Consider the following 21,262-nt stretch of genomic DNA (forward strand, 5'->3'; position numbering starts at 1 on the left):
ATATCATTAAGGATTGTCCTTGTATTTTCTTTTCTCTTAAAAACTCATTGAGGTTCTAATAAATGCATTGTAGAAGTTCTTGTACTGTTCTGGCAGAATGCGCTCTCATAATAGTGGAAAAAAATCCAGATTTAAAAAGACAGGAGTTCCCTTTTAAATAATACCTGTGAAGGAATACCTGTCGAGTCTTCTAGATCAGGGGTTTTTTAAAGTGTGGGAGAGTGAGCCTCCCCTAAGAGAAAATTATTCATTCAGTGGACCCCATAAAGATTCAGACTGAAAAAAACAACCATATTGTCAAACATTTATGTCTAAACTTAAACAATTCTTAACAACATATTTTGATATTTTGTTCTGTAAATGTTCTTAAACATCTGTCTTTCCCAGGCAATCAATTATTTGGCTTCAGTAATAAATGTATTGCCAATACTACCTGATTATTATGCTCTATGGTCTTATTTAGTGGGAACTAAATACATTTTCATCTGTACTGTTGATGCAGGATTGCATAACAGCAGACCATCCTCCACCTTCTGCCTTTCTCGGTACTTGCTTTTGATCAGTGCTGGTGCACTGATCAGTGACCGAAATTCCCTTCACTTCCTGTTAAAAATTCCCCTAGTTTGGTCACTAGACTTTTTGCTCAGTCTTAAGATGACCCCAAGGTTTACACAGCCTTAAGCTGTCATCAGCTTGCATCTTTGCAAATTAAAAACCGTGACTTGAGCAACACTGGGATCAACGTAGGAAAATCCTAACTTGGAAAGTTGACTCTATTGCATAGTCCCTATAGTAACTATAAGTATATCCATTTTGCTTCATGCACAGCAGAAGTTAGATCACCTTTTCTCTGGTTTCTGGTTCCGCGCCTCCCCTAAAGTTCTGCGACGCCCCCCGGGGAGGCCTGCCTCCGACTTTGAAAACCGCTGTTCTAGATAATTTGGTGAACCAATGTATGTGCATCTGTCTAAAACTCATCAGACTTGATGCTTACCTGCTAAAGTAAAGCAAGACATGGGTAGCGATTTTGGAATATTAAAATACTCAGTCATTAAAAAAAAAAAAATCAGTGCAGCTGTTATCTCAGTGTGAAATATTTTTTCTGGTTATTTTATCTGGTACCTGGTTTTAATGTGGCGCTTCTGCCTGTGGCACATATTGAAGCTGTTAATGATACAACTAAGGAGTTTGTAACCAGCTACTTACCCTGGCAAGCCAAATAGATTTGTTTCACACATCAATCTGATAGGCCTCTTGTACACAGTGTTTGGGAAAGGGCAGAGCCTTTGAAAAAAACTCAGAGGGTGATTGGATGAACATTCTGTCTGTCACATCTTTACGGGCCAATCAGAGCAACAAAGCACGTGATCTAACTGCCATCGAGCGGCTAGGTGTGCAGCGAAGGCGTAAACTCCATTAGGGCTGCATAACGCGAATCATGGCAACTATAAAAATGTCAGTACACGACATTTGTCTTTTTTGAAAAGAAAACAGCTCATTGCTGTTCTTTGTTCTTCTTTAAACGAAGAAATGTTGTCAAGTTCTGATAAAACTGGCGCTTTAACAGCATCCACACTAATGGCTTCTGCCACAACTGCAATGACTTCTTTCTTGTTGCTGCTTGCTTGCGTCACGACTCCGCTGCGCCTGAAAGTACTGCCCCTTGTCGCTGATTGGTCCTGTCACTTTCTTAGCGGGCCCAAACGGTTCAGATGGAAGCTTTGCAAGATGGATTCGCCAGTGAGAAACATGGGAATGGTCGTATCCATCTGCTTTGCAAGGTTACCCCCTGCTCATATCCAGGAAAAGCTAAGCCCCCGCAACCAGAACATACTTCATAAAAATTAAACATCAGTTTTAATTGACAAATGATTTTTAACACAATCCCAACATAACAGGCCTAAATGCACTTGTTGTTACCAAACGATGTATAAACCATCCTTCATTATGACGGCGTGTTAGGGCCACTAAAAATTATAAGAGAAGTTGTTATTTTTCAAGAAAAAAAAAACACAATTTGCCAGTTAAAAAAGTTCTAAATTTTGTAGAAAAAAAGAAACTTTTTACTTAAGTTTCAATTCACGTGAACTGAAACTTAGAATTTTTGAGATTATAATGTCAAAAATAGCCAATTGCTTGGAATAAAAGGATTAAGCTGTTTTCCTTGCACAAGTTTTGCAATTGAGAGCTGAATAAAATGATACTTCTCACTGGTACTGAGCAATGAAGGAACAGTTGTGATTTTAGCCCAGAAATGTAAAATTGTCATTATCATTGGGACTTAAAAGAGACATTTCTGTAAATTAGGGATATTCAACCACTGATTTCAGGTTCCATCCATTTTCTATACCACTTATCCCATTGGGGGTCGCTGGGAGCTGGACCTTATCCCAGCTGTCATTGGGCGAGAGGCAGGGTACACCCTGGACTGGTCACTAGTTAATGGCAAGGCTTGATTTCAGTTTGGTTTTTCCTAAAATTTTGGCTTTATAATGTTGTAAATTTATGACTTGATATCTTTTAGTTTATATCATCAAAATTTCCAACTTTGTAAACTCAGATATTTATTTTTTCTCTCAAATGTACAACTTTTTAAGGTCAGAAAATTGGAATGTTTCTGAAGTATGTCTAACATTCTTGTAAATATGCAACTTATCTAAAAAAATTGGACTTTTTCCTAAAAAATTTAAAGATCCTCTTATTTTTTGTAATCTTTTGGTCTTAAAAAAAATTTGTACGTTTGTAGATACATTGGTGTTAATACCACGTGAACAAACTTAGATGCACATCTCTTAGATTCCTTGAATTGTCTCCTAGTAGTTGCCAGTGACTTTTCAAGATTAGCTTTCCTTCAAAAGCACATCTCCTACTGCTGAAACAAATAAGATAAAAATCATCGGGAAATGTATTGGCTGATTTTTCCTAACTTCCAATACCGATAGTTAAAAATTTAAGATATTATCTACCAATACCAATATTATGCTGATTATACCGTGCGCCCCTACAATGCTATCAAGAGAGTTTAACAACACTTAACTTCATTACAGACACACTTCAGGTGCATAACTATTCTAGCAAAATGCTAATTAAAATAGTTATCAAAAGTGTCGCACAGCTTGTTTTACATTGCAGCAAAGCCTGAAATAAATTCAAGAGTTAAAGAAATGACAAACAACATACAATCAACAAACTGGCAGGAGTTTGAAATATCATGCATGTTTTTTGAAATCATGAAAGTAATTTTTTTCTTTCTTTGTCCCTCCAGATGACACTGATGGACCTTCTCATCCACCTGCAGAAGAGCGTCAGGTGAGAAAGTTTTCACAATGAACTTCCCAGCTTGAACAGTATAAGACAATGTTTTCTTATTGGTTGACTGTCATGTGAAATTTATGGTTTTGGAAAGGGAATTTTTTAACAAAGCTAGAGCTACAAAACTTTTGCCTACTATTGTAACAATACCACTAAATTTCTACTGCTTTAATATCCTAAGTACAACCTCACCATTTAGGTTTGGCAGAGTCAGCATAGGAGTATTCTAATTAAATGACAACCCCTTTATTATTGTGCAGTTGCAGTGATTCACAGTAATGTTTGCATGTGATCTGTATCAGCCAATTAAGGTCTTAAAACTTGATATCTGCTCAAGCCTGAAACAAATATGTATCCTGATATTTAAGACACCAACATGATACACTGCACTATCTTATAACATTACTGACCTTAGATGATAAAGACACTCTGGGAGGACTATGCACCTTAAAAAAACTTGAATTCAAACAAATATGGCTAAATTACAGCTAATTGTTAGACTAAATAATACAGTTAATATTGCTTGGAATGATTTAAAAAACATTCCATGTTAAATTTTATTTTAAAGGTATAATATGCAAATATACTTTAACTAAATATATCATTGAGCAGTGCCTTTCTAAAAAAGTCTTAAATCAGATTTCCTCTGGGTTTGTTGTTCAATGAAACCTCAGCTCCTGATGGACGCTTGTTGTGCAGGGATTTCCCCCCTTATCAAACGTTGGACCACCGCCTTCATGTAACATGCAGCTCATCTAATGGCTGCAGCATCAGGAGTACAACCCCTGTGCAGATCTTTTAGTCATAAGTGTTTATGTGTAATGTAGATTAAAGGCATGGGGTTGCAAACCCTGTGCCCCGAGACTCTGGAGGCAAAGGACAGCAACCACCTGGGGATGCTGTGGGTGCTGCCATCAGGTCTGTGTCTGTGACTGGTGAGAATGTGGAAGTTGTAATGTTCACCTATTCAGGCAGCATAATCCATTGATCTACTGACTGTGAGGCTGAAATCAACCATAGACTCCTGCATGGGGTGATGAGTCCGCTTAGCAAGACAGTGTGGCATCCCTGTTATCTTTGCATGTGGACGAAAGCCAGGGTCTTTTGGGCCTTGGTCCTCCTGGTCTTACTATACTCTTGTGAGGCCTGGATGTTGACTGATGGCCAAAGGCGCCATCTGGACTCCTTTATGACAACTTTTCTTTGGCCTATCTTTGGGTATTGTTGGCAAGACTGTGTGTCTAATACTGATGTGCTCAGTTCAGCAGGGATGGGAAGAGTCAGCTGCTTGACATGGGAACGACTGCTCTGCCTTTATAGGCAACTGGTGTGCTTTCCCTGGGCCTGATGCATCTCACCGTTTACTGGTGGGCTGGTCCAGAAGCCAGAGGTGACCACGTGCCTCATGGAGGGGGCAGCTGGGAGAATAGCGGGAGAGATGGTGCATGGGCCTGGTGCAGGCCTGGAGGATGGCCATCAGGAGGCCAGAACAGCACAGAACCAGGGTTGTGTTGGCAAAGTCCCAAGCTGGCATATGCTCCCATACCCAACCTGACCTTTGTTGTTCTCAACTCTATGGTCACACTGACAAGATGATGCTGCCTTCAGCTTCTTTTTGTTTTGCTCAGAGGCTTAACTGTTTTTCCATTTCCCTGAGTAACCCCTCCCCCATCACCCAACCATTAGTCCTTCTACTGTGTGGGGGATAATAGACAGCCCCACACACTCAGGGATGGGAAAGCCAAGAGAAACCAACTGACTTTCCAAACTCAAAAAAATACTTTGTTTGATTTGAAATCAGATCAACTTTGAGCTGCATATTTGAATGGTGGTCAGTGCTACAAATGGCTGAACTTGGTCAGAAAACTTGAGGGGATGTGGTGCACTTAAGGGCAGTGGAGGTGTGGACAAAGATGAGCTTTGTTTTGGTCTGAGAGGCTGGTACTAAAATGCACCATCTGCTGGCCATGTACACTAAAATATGCATAATATGCATACATTTGGAATTCTTTGTATTTTATGTGTGCAGCAGACATCTATCCATAACATTTAGTGTAGACATGATAAAATGAAAGATTTGAATGTCTTTGGATTAAGTCTATCAGTGGAATCAGAGCCATAGTTATTCAGAAAACATTCACACCGTGACACAAAAAAAATACATCTTTTCCTTCTTCTGTTTCCTTCATTTCCAGGTGGTTCAGTCACTGGGCGTGGCCATCTACCAAGCTCTGGACTGGGGGCTGGATGACAGCGAAGAGCGGGAGTTGGGCCCACAGCTGGAGCGCCTCATCGAACGCATGGCCGGGGGAGACCAGGCAGGAGAGAGCGACAGCTCTATTGGGAACAGTACAACAGATGAGGGCTACAGTGGGCAAGAGGAAGAGGAAGAAGAGGAGGAGGAGGAGGAGGAGGAGGAGCAGGAGGGTGTGATAAGGCCAGTGTGTACGTTCCACCAGGTGATGGCACTGTGTGCGTCTCGCCTGGCCAACCCCAGCTTGGCTCCAGAGCACTACCAGGCTGTGTGCAGGGCTCTGTTTGTGGAGACTCTGGAGCTGCAGACCTTCCTCATCAGGATAAGAGATGCTAAAGAGGTATATGTTAGCTTTAAAAGTCGCCATTAATTCTTGAAAAAGACGACTGCTGATAACAAGGCAGCTAAGAGTATTAAAGTAAAATACATCAGGATTAAGGACCTGCTTTCATCTATTTCAGTGCACTAGAGGCCTGCTCCTCAATAAGTTCATGCCCTTTGATTTGAATGCTTATACAATCCAACATTAATATTCTTGTGTACATGCTGCTCAGTAGAAACAGATGAAAACTACAGAAGCCACCCAGTTTCCTTCCAGAGCTCAACCTGATGAAGCAGAGAGCATGGCAGTTAATGAGAGTTGAACAGTGTAGCAGCGCACTGCATGAACTGTATCTGTTGTGAAATAAAACAACGTAAAAATTTCATATCACAATATCAGTGACTAAAATTATCACAGTCATAAGTGTTTTCTTGGGTTTGTTAGATGGTGAAAATGTGAGGAAAATTACCAATACGTCTCACTGATATCATTCCAGAAGCTTTATTTGCTGTTTATTACAACAACTGGTACATCAGAGCGAGGCATTAAGTTTAGATATCATGGAAAAGATGGATGCATTGAAAAACCAAATGGTCATGAAGAAAGATGTTTTCTAATCAGGTTTTCTAAGTTTTTGACACTTTTTCATGACCTTATCCACACAAAGCTACCAAGCAAGAGAGAGAGCGTGTAGCAGTTGACACTAGGATTACTTTGCCTGGAGATATACTTGTGGAAACTACACATACATGGATCCATCATGCCTACTACATGAGGTGAAGGATGTGTGACAGCCAATATGGCAGCCAAGACAACAAGTAAAAGTTTTAAAGCAAACTGGTAAACCAAGTCCATATTTCTCCACGTCTTCACAATGTGTTATTGTCACTGCACAGAGAACAGATTATCTGTCTAACCAGCTGGGACAGATAGATTTGGTTCTGAATCTTGTTTTTTTTTACCTCTAATAATACAAGCAAGATCAGTGTTTCATTTTAATCAGTGACCATGCAAGGCTGAACAAAAAGTGTTAGTGGCTGTTTGTATAGTTTCTTTTTTCATGAAATACATGGCAGATGACAAAATAAATTTACTACACTGAGAGGTTCGCACAGACTCTCTCTGTTTTTATCAGCTGCTGTAAAAATGATCTATGAACCAGGGTTAATTTCACTGACTAAAACTATGACTAAAAATGTTCGTTGACAGCCTTTTTTACACGATAAAGACTACACAAAGACTAGCTCAAAATAGATATTTGATGACTAAAACTGATTAAAAGTAAGGTTAGTTTTTGTCAAGACTAAAACAAGACTAAAATGTAATTTAGTGTTCATTGGACATCTAAAATCCATGATATTTCTCCACTGTGGGTAAATCTGACAAAACACAGCCAATGTGTAGCTATTCTGCCTCTCATCTGTAGAAAGCAGGATCACAGGTTTGGCAGTGTGCATAGAATGCAGTAGCATGATGTGGTGCCAGATTTAGGCAAGAGAATAAATGCTTAGGCTAAAAGTTAAGACTAAAATGTGAGGACTTTTTATGGACTAAAGCTATACTAAAATGTTTTGAGTTTTCATCAACTAAAACTAGACTAAAACTATAAGAGAAAGAAAGGACTAAAATGCAACCAAAACTAAAGGCATTTGATCTAAAGACTAAGACTGAGACTAGAATTAAAAATAGCTCTCAAAGGTTACACTGCTATGAACGCTGTTGCCTTTTCCCAGAATTAGCATTAAAAAAATGTCTTCAAGTGTCTTCATGTTTGTGGTCATCATCACATCCCCCATCCTGAGTTTTCAGTGCCCTGTCGTGGTGTCCTCCAGTCACACACGTGTGTATAGGCAAGTATATTTACAAGAATGCTAATAACACAGCTGAATGCATACGCAAGTGCAAGGTGAAACAGCAAATATACAGGTGCCTCTCAAAAAATTAGATAAAGCTCATTTAGTCCTGTGATTGAATTCAAGAAGTGAATCTTGCATACATTCTAGATTCAGCTCATACAAAGTGAAATCTGTCAGGATTTTTTGTTTTAAATCTTAGTGATTACAACTTACACTAAACAAAACTTCACCATCTTAAAATATTAGAATGTCATGCAACATCAGTCCACAAAAAGGATTTTTAACGTTGACTTCTGGAAAATTATGCTCATTTATGCACAAATTACTGCATCAATGCATCATGACAAGGAGCCAATCTGTCTGTGGCACTGCTGGGGTGTTATGAAGCCCAGTTTGTTCTGATGGCAGCCTTCAGCTCATCTGTATTGTTGAGTCTGGTGTCATCCTCTTGACATTGACCACTAATTATGGGTTTCGGGTCAGACCAGTTGGCACAGTAAAAACATGGTGAGCAATCCAGTTTCTGGTAGTTTTGCCTTCACTGTGGTCAAGTGTCAAGTCCTGCTGGAAAAGGAAATTAGTATCTCCATAAAACTTCTCAGCAGATGGAAGTATGAAGCGCTTTCCTGGTAGAAGGCTGACAGCGTTGACTTTGGACTAAAGCACGGTGGACCAACAGCAGCAGATAACATGGCCCCCTAAACCAGCACTAACTGTGGAAACTAAAAAATCTGGACTTGAAGCACCTTGGACCTTGATATCCAAATGAAATAAAAAATGTTCTTTCACCTGAAAACAGGACTTTGGACAGAGCAACGGTCCAGTTCTATTTTTTTCCCTAGCCAGCGCAGCTGGACACACACAAAAATGCAAGGTGAAACAGCAAATATATCTCAGGCCTTATAGGGAGTAGTGGTGGTTACAAACAAAGCAGTGATACAGAGAAATAAGACATTTCTGAATTGTTTCACAGCACTCTGAAAGCACAGACACATCAACACAAATATTAAAAAGCTCCAGGATTTTCTTTTCTTTCTTAATTATGAACGTGTTCCTTTCTTGGTAAACTAATCTATGTTGCATGCTGTCCAGATGTTATTTAGAGTAATATTAAAGACAGTTACCAGGGGTTTAATGATAATTAAAATGGACAGTAATACTAACTAGATGAATTTTACCCTTTTTTTATTTATAAACTTGAAGACTTGAGACTTGATTCAGACTTTGCCTAAAAGACTTTGTCTTGCAACAAGTGACTTTTGGTCAACTCTGTTGTTTATTCTTCTGTATAAAGATGCACTGATTCTGTGTCTTTCTATTTGTTGCACAGATGCTGAAGAAAATCACAACAGAGGAATCTCTGGAGGATAGATCGACAGTCGAGCTGGACGCTCTGAAACACAGAGACTGGGTGAGATGAAGAGAGTGAGGGTGCACTGTGTGACAGCGGGAACAATACGACTGTGTTTCTGACAGTGGCGGGCAGTGTTGTGGCGTTGACTCATGCAGATGTGCTTGTTGTTGTTTCCATGCCAGGCCCGGCTGTGGGTGCAGCTGATGAAGGAGCTGCGGCAGGGAGTGAAGCTGAAGAAGGTGCAGGAGCAGCCTTTCAACTCGCTGCCCACCGAGTTCAGCCTCACTCCCTTTGAGATGCTGATGCAGGATATACGAGCTCGCAAGTTCCAGCTACGCAAAGTCATGGTGAGAGACGAGAATCTGTTTCAAACACCAAGCAAACACAATGGTACAACAGATGTTAACAATGTAACTGCTGCTACATTTATTTTTGTACAATAGCAGTTAATGTGGCCATTTTCTGTGAAAGTAAGGAGTTTACTTTATTGGCTAATGGTAATAAAAGAAGGACCATTATACTGTAGTTTTCTCCTTCCGTACAGAAGGACAACATCACACTGATTTGAAACATCTGAGTTGAGATGCAAGAGGAAGAAATAAACAGGTTAAACACATGTTATTGATATGTTTTAAAAGTCAGAAATCAGCAGAGGTGGAAGAAGAACAAGACTGTTGCACTCAAAAGTACAGTTGCTTTGCCTAAATAGAAGTTCTGGTTTATAAATCTACTCGGGGAAAAAGTTAAAGTAAGTAATTTAGAGTTTACTTAAAGTACCGAGTTTGGCTTTTGGCTTCCCGAGAGGCTGATACAGTAAAATGTAAGCTTTCCTTTCCTTTTTTCATTTTTGCTCTAGAATGTCTATAATAATTGTAATATGTATACTTTATACTTTATACTTTATATAATATAAATATATTTTAGTTGAGTTCTCCCATTACCTCAATTATTTCTTAAACTTTTTCAAAACCAGAGAGAATGTGTTAAATGTTACAGGACTTGTCTTATTGTGGTTCCTGCCATGATGGAGCCACCATGACAGCCATGTCTTCATCATCATTGCCATTGAAAGGCTGGATGTTATGCAAAAGACTGTTATATTATGTAATGGGAACTGCTACTGGAAGCTGCCTTTCTGTTGTTACTTCTCAGTCATGTTTTGTGCTGCGTACTTGTGATGGAGCCCCATTATTCCCTGTCATGGGTTGCCAGTTCAATCACCTAAGCTCACCTTGTAACCTGGAATTCATTGCAGCCACACAAGGCATTTCCAGGTGGAATAGGGACCAGAGCGGCTGCTCACTGTGCCATGCTTGGTACTAACTAAACAGTAAACCAGTGTTTTGGTTTCATTCCTCATGAGGGAGAAAAGCTGTTATAGTGCCATTCCTCGGGGCGCATATGGCCTACTGGTTAGGTTACGCCCCATGTACACGGCAGGAATGGTAAAAGCACCTGCAACCAGCCTACTGCAGGTACTTTTAAGCAGTGTCTAACCTAACAGGGATTTTGTTACAGTATATGGCATTGATTCAACTGTACCATTTCTTCTTGTTCCTACTGACTTTATGAGCAAGGCTGAGCAGACCTACAGGTTCACTGACCAAAAATGATGGTGCCTTGTAGGAAGTACGGCAGATGTTTGCATGGTTGAATACAGGACAAATTGGTCTTAAAACAAAGTTACAATTTTGGATTATATTTCCACCAACTCTTTCAGTCAACAGCCTATAACTTGAATACTACAAGTCTTGATAAGTATATTATACCTTGATGAATAATGCTGCTTGTTAAAATAGAGTGGCTGGTAGACTTTTGAATCCATCCGACTCTATCGACTGTTCTGTATCTGTAATAAAGGCAATAAAAGCCCTGAAACAAATCTCATGGTGGGCTGTTTTTAATTAAAAAAACAAACAAACCTCAATTTAAAAAAAAAAAAGCTATGGAAATGTAGAACATTTTAGGGGACTTTCTTTATCTGTGAAAGCATCTTCAGTTTTCAGCTGTTATTTGAAAATGGTGACAGAGTTTGCATCTTAAAAGCCTTATTTGGTAAACTGGCTATGGTGAAACTAAGAGACCATTTAGGATTATAGAATGACTAAGAACTACCAAATGTGGGCTGTTATACTTGCTCTATTTGGTTGAAATTAATAGTTTGAAAGGAAATACTTTGATTAAATAAAACAAGCAGGATTTGTAGTATCTTGTTGGAATATGAACAACTAAAACTTAGAAAAAGCCCTTAAAGGTTAAATATTTTTAATGAGAATTTTGCACCAATATGTCTACAGCTGCTCCTCCTATGTTTTGTTAAGGGTGCCGCCATAAAAAACTGCATTTTATTAGGATTTATTAATTATTATTATTGGCTGTGAATCAGTCACATAAGACAAACCTCCCCTCTCCTGTTATGATCAGGCCTCAGCGATAATTTCCAGAGATGTCCTGCTCACAGTCTCCCATCTCTGCTGCTTACTCATTATTGAGAAGTCTTTTCACTTCACTGCACTTCATAAAATGTTTTAATGAATTTGTAATGATTAGGGAAAAAAGCTGTTAAAGGTGCCCGACCTCGTTGTTAGAATGCTTTGTGAGTTACTCAGAAGGCCACTTATAAAAGGCTCTTCTCCCTCATTATGTAAATCATCCACAAAATGAAGACGTGGTTCACCATGAAATAAATACACCTTACAAAGAGCACTTTTATTTGAACATAGACCTTTTTTTTAAGAAAGCTGCAAGTATTATATTCTCTTCCAGGAATTTTAAATGCAAGTCTGAACAAGCAGTGATACCCAGACAGGCTACTTCTGTGTTTTTTGTCAGGCAGCAAGCACAGTTTGACTGACTATAATTGTGTTATTATTATGTTATTCAGGATTTAACAATAAATACCTGCAGTAAGCCTGAAAGCTGAAAAATTAGATTTAAAGAAAATTGCAGTTCAGACTGTTAAGCTAGAGTCCAGTGATCATGCAGCAAACTTTAAAAGTTTAATCAAGACTGCTTTGGTCTTTCATTGACAGCCCACTGAACCAACTGCACCATCTAATATAGAAAATATTTAAAAAATTTTCAATGAAAGAGTAATAGAAACTGCATAAAAAGGTCTGAAAGGCATTACAAACAGTTCAGCTCTCATATCAGGTGAATTCTTGGCTATCCGTGTTTTGAAGCTGATTCAATTTTTTCACTTAACTTCAAGGTTGTTAAAAGTTCTGAATTAGTCAGTTGATTTTTTGGTTTCTGATACACTGAGACCCAATAAACACAACAGTGCACAAAGGTTGTCAGAGCGTTGCCATGTCTTGATGGAGTGACAGCAGGGTAGTATCATCACTATACATCATTAAAAGCAGAGAGGAAAGCACACGACCTTGTGGAGAACCACTGATGATAGTGAGGGAGTAATGTGCTTTGAATGTTAAAGCAGAACCCAAGTGAAATATCACATTTTACATGCCCTCACTTAAAGTGAATGCATGTTAACTTCTAAAGCCATTGAATCAAAGCCTTGCAAACCTTTGGATACATATGAAATACTTTATTCCTCTGATTAAATCTCTGACTGGTCAAAGAGATTTTTCAATTTCTCTTGACTTAATTCAAGGAAACTATGACAGGGATGGAGACTGTGACTCCTGCCTCTCATGTTAAGACGTTAAAGCCCTCTTTTAAAGCACTATACGCCTTATCCAGCACAGACTGTTTTTCAGAAGAAAATGCTATGTTGCAGCCATTCATGTGGCAGTCACCTTGAGGCAGATACATAATTCAGCCTGAGAACACTAATATTAATGAGAGCTTCCCCCACCCGTCTGTTGCTCTGGCAGCAGTTACACAGGAAATCAACTTTCAACTGTAAAGTGTTGTGCTTCTTTGTTTAGGTTTTAAGGTCGAAATCATAGTCACAACACAGGTTTATATCATTAAAATATTCAACACATGCTTTTTTGGATGCATATTTTTGCTGCTGGAAAGGAATCTAGTTTGCACAACAATGAGGTGAACAGATGTATCAAATCTTAAATAGGCCGCAGTTCTTCTATCTTAGATTGTCAAATTAACCACTTGTTGCACAATAATGATATACAAGAAATCTTAAAAGAAAAACAGACTCATTTACTGAATTTATTATTCACAAAAAAATGTTAAGTTCTGACCTCTTTTCCTCGACTCATCTTTTCTACCCACACAGCTACTTCTACTACCTTACTGCATAGAGCTACTTCCTCCATGCTGCTACTTTTTCTCTCTGTATGTCTTTGCTCCACTCACTTCTTCATCACGACCATGTTTGATCAAGTGTTCCCATAGAATCCACTCAGATTTAAATATTTTTCAAATGATAGCAATAGTGACTTGAGGAACAGCAGATTTTGCAGCTGCTCCTCAAAGATAGAAAAATATCTTAAACATTTGCAGGCTGTTTTAACTCCATATAGCCAACTTGAAAAAGAAATACAGTTGAGAACTGGAAAAATCTCGCTGTGGCTTTTCTGACTTGGAGCGTGCTTCCTTCTATTTCAACTTTTCAAAAGCTAAAAGTAGCCACACCTATAGTTTTGTGATTTACAGACTTAGTGCCATGGTATTATGTTTTTTTCTTTGTCTTACCCAGGTAGATGGTGATATTCCTACCAGAGTGAAGAGAAATGCTCATGAAATGATTCTGGATTTCATCAGATCAAGACCTCCACTTAAACCAGTAAGTGTGGTTAACCATTACAGTATATTGCCATTCTCTAGAGCAGTGAGAACGCTACATACAACTTCTATCTGCTACCCTCAATGTTGTGGTACAGATAAAGCTGACATAGTGACACTGGTGCAATACTTGCATTAGCTTATACCTGCTGAGTGTGTTTGCATGCACACTATTAAACCATCATTATCTGGTTCTGAATTTCATGCTCAACAAAATTAAGGATAAGAATATCTTTAATATCTTTCAACTATTTAAGAAGGCGTCTACAAACATGGCCAAGGTATGGTTTAAAAGAAGTGTGGTACAGATTTGCTGTCACTGGAAGTCACTAACATTAGTGTAGTACAAAGCTTAGAGACAAAACAACACAAGCTTTACTGTACGAGGTATGGCTACTAAAAACAAGGCTAATATTATAATACAATTTTATTGAACATAAACATTGTTCAGTGTCTTCCTCCTTCAGTCTCCTCCCCTTCAGCATCATCACACGCCTGCATTCAGGGCTTCCACTGATCAAAGCAGTGCAGAAGGTCTTCTTCAGCCTCTGTCATTCTTTTCTTAACTTCTGACACACTCAAAACAATGTGTTTCTTTGAGCACAGATTTTAGGTTAAAGTCACACTGTACTAGATCAGGTTTTACAACTTTCTCTTTTGTTACAAGTAATAGTTTTACAAACTAAAGATGTCACTTGTTGGAAAGTTACAGCAAAATACCCAAGCTTTGATGTATAACACTTGGTGTGACTGGGAACCATGGTGTTTTAGCCTCATCAGCACAGTCTGATGATTTAATAGCCATGGCCCGTACACCTGTGTGTATATACTTCAACCGATTTAAACCTGAAATAAAACAGCCTCTTAAATTAGAATAATGTTTGAAAATGTTCTCAAAACTCTCAGGGATTTCTGAAAAACTGCACAGAATGTTTTGCATTCACTAAAATCTTAATTTCTCAGCTTTGGTGCATAGAGAAATGAATTCAGAAACTTTCAAAAGCTTCAACTCTCGGTTTTAACTGTAAATAGCTGGGTTTACCCTACGATTGTTATAGTTGTTTATAGGCAGTTTGATTGCCCATTGATCATCTTACTGTTGTTTTACATGCTTTTACACTCAGCCATGAAATAATGGAAAGCCTTTCAAAAAAGCATTCAAGACTTTTGGATGTGCTCTAATTATTCATCCTCATTAGGTTTCAGAGCGCAGCCTCCCTCCTCCTCCCCCACAGCAGCAGTCTCTCCATGACCTGGTCTTGGCCGAGATCAAGCAGGAGAGAAAGCTCCGGCCTGTGGACCACTCTGTCTCCAGACGTAAGTGGACCATCGTATATCACTGTTTCTTTAACACCGCTAAAACTGCATGACAGTCAAACATATACTGCACAGATACACTGTCTATAAAGTTTTTATAAGGACTAAAACATGAAACTCTGACATCTACCAGTCTACAGACGTTTTTTCAAAATTAATATAAAAGTAAACTAGTGGATGAATTGCAGATGTGTGTTGCTCTTTTCATGTGTCTCTAAGTGAGTGATGGACACACATCACTTCCCATGTTCAAAGGGGATTTTTTTGAGGCCCCCAAGCTTACAAGTCCCAATTTACACCACTCCTCTGCTCCTGTCTCTCTCTCTCTCTCTCTCTCTCTCTCTCTCTCTCTCTCTCTGCAGAAAGGGAACAGTGGGCTTGACTATATGTATGTGAAGAATAGGAGTTTATTCACTGGCTGCCCATTTTGGGTACAAATATTGATCTTACAGGGAAGTTTCTGATGCGCTGAGTGTACAAGCTTCCCTCAGGGCTACACTTAGGCCAGAAAAATAAGCTACTTGCTGCTTCACTTTGCATTGTGGCTGCATCATTAGTGTAATTGTAAATACACTTGCCTATGCATAATGTGAGTAAGCGGAGGATACCACTAAAGGACACACCTGCAGGCTTAACTACTAGATGTGTGGAATGTAAAGTAGAAACATGGTAACAGTAAATATAATGATAATTCTGAGCTCAAACCTAACGTTATACAAATCATTTGGTAATGATTGGTGGTCAGGATACAAAGCTTGCACTTTCTTAAACATTTTGCACCACTGTGCATGGATGAAATGGTATGGAAATGGTATGTGTTTGACTGTGTCAACTGTTGACTTTCAGCTGACTTTGTTTGTAGATGTTGTCATTACAAAAGCTGCTTAAAACAAACTGTCCCTATTCATGCATTTATTTTATTTTTTCACTCATAAAAATACAGGCTAAGATGCTGAAGGTCTCTAGTTTACAGAGGGTCTCTCAGTGAACTGATTCACTGATCATATTTTTATCAGCTGCAGGTTTAGACTTCATCCTCTAAAATGGAACTTCCATCCCAGCTGTTTTGACCCTATACAGATGTAGATAATTGTGGACTATTTGCTTTGTCAAACTCTCTGTCATTGTTAGTCCTGCCTGCCTCTACACCCCCCAACACATCTGTATCCTGATTAATTTTTGGATATGTGGCATCCATCATCATATGCATAGTGAGAAGCAAGTTTACAAAAATCCCCCCCTGTGTCTCATCTTGAGTTCAAACTTATCTGGGTTTTTTACTGCTCTTTAAAACAGCCTCTTTTTTAACCAGCGAGATGCCAAACTTTCAAGCTGTGGACTTATCTAACATTAGCCGGAAACAACAACTCATTTAATGAGCCCCAATGTTGTGTAGTACATCAAAGAAGCACTGAGCACAGAGACAACACAATATCCCATCTACTGTGAGATAATTAAACTAAAACACAAAAAACCACAAATATTACACTAAACAATAATGTGACAAAACAATGGATACTAGGACTAAGAAAATGGCAAAGAAAATGTGAATGAATTGTAATTAGAGAAAGCTAAACAAACATGTTTCGATGAAGTTGGTAATGTTTGTCTCTTTATCAATAATTTTAACGTCTTTATTTGACTTGTATTGAAGCATCAAAAGCAGAGTTTATTCTGTACCCAGCAGACATGCACAGAACTTTTAACTGGTCAAAAACACTGCATGCTGCAGTGTTCTGTATCGATTTGAAACATTGAAGAACAAAGGTTTCTGCTAACTTGTTCTATTAAAGTCGCTGCCTGACTTCAGATATGACCCTTGTTATTCTTCTTAAGCTGTGATTCTAGAGATTAAACGCTCTACTGAAGGTGGAAAAACAACGCCTTCTCTGTTGGATAATGATGACAGGGCTGACAGTTTAGTCTGTAAACTCTGTACTGGAGCCAGGGAGGGTCAAACTACAATCAAAGAAAAACTACAGCATGTAACAAGCTTTTTCTACAGTACAAGAGGAGGTGGTATTACATTACATAAATATTGACCAGACAAGCTATTTGTGGATGGAGGTCGACGTGATTCAGGCAGTGTACTGTAAGGTCACGAAACACACTGAAAGCAGTCAGAGTGAGCAAACACGTATTTTGAAGTTTCTTTTTTTCTAACAAAACCATAGAACTACATGGCGTACCTCAATCTGAAATATAGATGCCCAACAGCACCTTATGACCTTTTAGAATAGCATCATAACTCAAAGTCAATACATCTGTTTAAACAGGTCTCTATGTACATGATATAGTTGCTTTGATATAAAGACATTCTGGTGCTTTCTCGGAGGCTTGGATTTATCTGTTGGGGCCAGAGTCCCTCCTCAGGGTATTTTTGGGACAATCAGAACCTATTTTGAAAATATTTATTTGCTCTTGGCCCCTTGTTTACATTCAAAATGCATCTCTTATTCACTGAAAGTCATCCAAGATTCAGCAAACAGCAGTGCCACAGACTGATTGGCTCCATGTTATTTGTGCAAAAGGACCTCCAATCAATTACTAAGTGCATAAATAAGCATAATTTTCCAGAAGATCAAATTTTCTGTATTTGAAATCCTTTTGGTATTTTGGACTGGTATTTTGTGATATTCTAATATTTTGAGATGGAGGATTTTAGAGCTATAGGCCATAATCACTGACATTCAATAAAAAATGTCTTGAAATATTTCATTCTGTATCAGATGAATGTTAAATATATGGAAGCTTCACTTTTGAATTACATCACTGAAAAAAATGAACTTTGTTATGATTGAGATGCACCTGTATTTGATGCACACCTGTAATTACTGTCTTGAGGCCCTTTTAAGCCCAGCTCCCTGGATAATTGGCCACCCTTGCCTAATGGTAAAAATTGCCTTTGATTACAAGATCCACCAGTTAGAGGGGCTGACTCTGTAAAGGTTTAGTCTTGCGGCTTATTTTTCAGGAGCCAAAGCACCAGGAAATGTGTCTTTGTAAAGCTGTCTTCCATATCAAGTCAAATCTGAGGGTTTGAAATAAGGGAGGGAATCATAGGGACGTTTTTCACACATTTATAAGGTCTTTACATTACTGCTATAATTAGAGCAATGATTTTACAGGAAAATGTTTTTGTCAGTGATGTCAACACATTGGTATAGCACTCAGTTTTGTTTCTTAAACCACAAAATTTGGCTCAAATAAGTAAACAGATTAAAATGAATCTTCTTTTTCTACCTAGTGGTCTGTACACAGAAAGAGAAGGCAGTGGTGATGGATATAGCGATCCTAAGTGATGGCAACATCAGAAAGAAGAAACACAAGAAACTTGGGCTATACCAAGGGCTGAAGGAACAGCTAGAGAAGATGTGGGGAGAGAAGGCAACTGGTACTAGTGTTGAATGGAGCACTTGGCGCTGTAACCCCCAAACTGGGAAAGTGGCTCCAACAGATTTAATGAGGAAGACTAGAACCTGCTAAGATACTGCGCAGAACCCTCAGACTCTCAGGCCTCTGGTAGAGGACCAGAGCTAGAATCTTACTTGAATGGGACAACATTCCTCTCCCAAAACTCTTCACTTCCCATGTATTTACAAATGGTTTTAAAAGAAGAGGGAAAGCTATGCGTTGATAAACATGGCTCTGTCCATACTTTTTTGAGATGTGTTGCTGCCATCAAATTCACAATGAGCTAATATTTTTTATGAATTAGTAAAATGTCTTAGTTTTAAAATCTGATATGTTGTTAATGTTATACTGTGAAAAAGATCTGAGTTTGAGATTTGAAAATGATTGCATTCTGTTTTTTATTTACATTTTACACAGTGCCCCAACTTTTTTGGATTTTGGGTAGTAATGTTATTGTTTGTTGAATTATTCTTTTATATCCAAAGGGGCTGAAAAGTGACATTCCTCACACCACCAAGTTATCAATGAAGTCTGGGTAAGCCTCTCAGGAAGTCCACAGAAATGTGGACACACATTAAGTGTGTAATTTGCCTTTAAAAGGTCAGCATTAGAGATCTTAAACTATCTATGATGTGACAGCAGGTCTGCACTGAACTTTTACCAGAAACACAAGAGTGTGGGGTTGTGATTTTGACACAGTCTCCTGTAATGCTGCCAGTAAGACTCAAAACAACATTAACTACAGTGGGAAAGCCCAAAGGAGATTGCAGTACAGAGCTGTTAGTTAACAGCCCTTCTACTCAGATCTCTTAACACGTGTGCTAACAGCTTACTGATGCTCAAATGCTGCAGGTAATGCATCATGAAACCACTGGTCTCTCTAAATTTTTTGTTCTGTGATGGTGTTTTTGCTTTGTCCTCTCTCAGCGTTTGGCTCTCTGCCCTGCCTGGCTCAAACTTGTCCTTGTAATGTCAAATCCACATCGTGCATCGACCTATCCGTGTCTGAGCTTGGGTGCCGCCCGCCGCCCCGCCCTCGTGTCTTGCTCAAGGCTCCCACTCTGGCTGAGATGGAGGAGATGAACATATCTGAGGTGAGGCCAGACGCCGAGATATTAGAGGAGGAATGATGGGACTCATTGTTGCTGTCTCACAAGGCTGATTCACTGCAGCAGCACAGACTCAGTGTTCCAGTCTAAGTGGGTTAAGATGCCTTTGCTGGTGGAGGATTGCAAGCACTGATTTGTTGAATTCTCTTTGTGCTCAGTAACTTGGGAAATCAAAACTTGACTGTTTCTCTCCTTACACAATTAAAACTCAGTTACAATCTCTTATTCTTTCCTTAAGTTTAGGCCTAGTAAGAAAGAGAAATCTGGGCTACAAACTGGAGCAGCTTACCTTACCTTTTTTATTCTTAACAAACTTTTTCTACCTCAAATCTATTTTTTGTGTCTTATGAATTGCCATGTAAGACTTTTTTATGGGGTACAGATGTAGTAGCACTTAGGTTGCACAAGTCAAGTCCAACCTGTGGCTTGTTTCCTGCATGTCATTTTCTGATCTCTCATCCCTCTTTTTGATTCTATCCACTGTCCTATCTTTGTAATAAAGGCATAAAAAACCCAAAATAATTCTTTGAAGCCTTTTCACATTGCCCAAAACTCCTAAAATTCCCTGATTTTTTTTCCAAATTTTGGTGGTCATTAGTTAAACTGTTCGGACATCCAATTACACGTAGCATTGACACGTAACAGAAATCATAGTTTTAATGTTATTCTTTGTTGCTTTGCCTGCAATCTCAATAATATTACAGCCAAGCTGTATTTGTGAATGTATAGTGCCTATAAAAATATTCACCTCCTTGGATGTTTAACCATTTTATTGATTGAAATCAATCATGGTCAATATAATTTGGCTTTAAAAAAAACAAAATACAAAACAACATTTTAAATTTCAAAGTGAAAATAGATTTCTACAAAGTAATGTCTACATGGTGTAATGGTAGCCATGAATGTTGATAAACCAGTGCCTGGACCTTCCAGAAACAGGTGTCTTTATACTACAACCACTTGAGACTCATTCACTGCACTAGGGTAATTTCCATAATTGAGAGACTGCTAGCACCTATTTGCTGGACCTTATGTTGACATTAAAGAAGTTTTTTTCCTCTTTTTTTTGTCAAAAAAGCTGAATTATATTGATTATTATTTCATTTATAAAACCAATGAAAGGGTAAAACACCCAAGGGGGTAAATACGTTTTATAGGCACTGTAAATGGCCAAGCCAGTTTTCTAAGGAAAATTTTAATTTAACTTGTGATGATATTGCTTTTTCCACCATTTCTTCATTTTTCTGTTTGTCATGTTAGGTGCCTGCTAATACAAGCTACTTAGATGCCAAGGGCAACCAGCCTGAAATATAAAGAACATTTAAGGATTATAGGTGTAAAAGGGGCTGATGTCTCCACTGTGGTCACTGCAGGGCAATTTTGTCTGCTTTCTCTGTAGCACTTTGAAAAGTAACTAGGAGAAACTTCAACATTATTGAACTAATAATTATAATGCAGTTTTATATTAACATTTTTAAATGGGTCTTTCTGCAATATAATGTTTAAAGTTCTTTTGGGTGTTTTTGATTGATGGTAATGTAATGGTAGTATAGTGATATATTAATTAAGTAATACACCTAATATTACTAGTGTTTTTATACTGTGGTATCA

At 38.5% G+C, this 21,262-nt stretch overlaps 1 protein-coding gene across 1 annotated transcript in view; it reads left to right on the forward strand.

Annotated features, from left to right (window-relative positions):
• The window catches only part of spire2 (spire-type actin nucleation factor 2), a 48,543-nt gene that overhangs the window by 13,175 nt on the left and 14,106 nt on the right, over positions 1 to 21,262 (forward strand). Inside the window, exons 2-8 of the mRNA XM_041794539.1 lie at positions 3,266 to 3,309; positions 5,508 to 5,906; positions 9,075 to 9,155; positions 9,281 to 9,445; positions 13,726 to 13,812; positions 15,011 to 15,128; positions 19,470 to 19,636. Coding sequence (XP_041650473.1) covers positions 3,266 to 3,309; positions 5,508 to 5,906; positions 9,075 to 9,155; positions 9,281 to 9,445; positions 13,726 to 13,812; positions 15,011 to 15,128; positions 19,470 to 19,636 — 1,061 coding nt within the window. The remainder of the gene's footprint in view (positions 1 to 3,265; positions 3,310 to 5,507; positions 5,907 to 9,074; positions 9,156 to 9,280; positions 9,446 to 13,725; positions 13,813 to 15,010; positions 15,129 to 19,469; positions 19,637 to 21,262) is intronic.

Source organism: Cheilinus undulatus, linkage group 9 (genome assembly GCF_018320785.1).
Source record: "Cheilinus undulatus linkage group 9, ASM1832078v1, whole genome shotgun sequence".
In the NCBI taxonomy this organism is placed as follows: domain Eukaryota; kingdom Metazoa; phylum Chordata; class Actinopteri; order Labriformes; family Labridae; genus Cheilinus; species Cheilinus undulatus.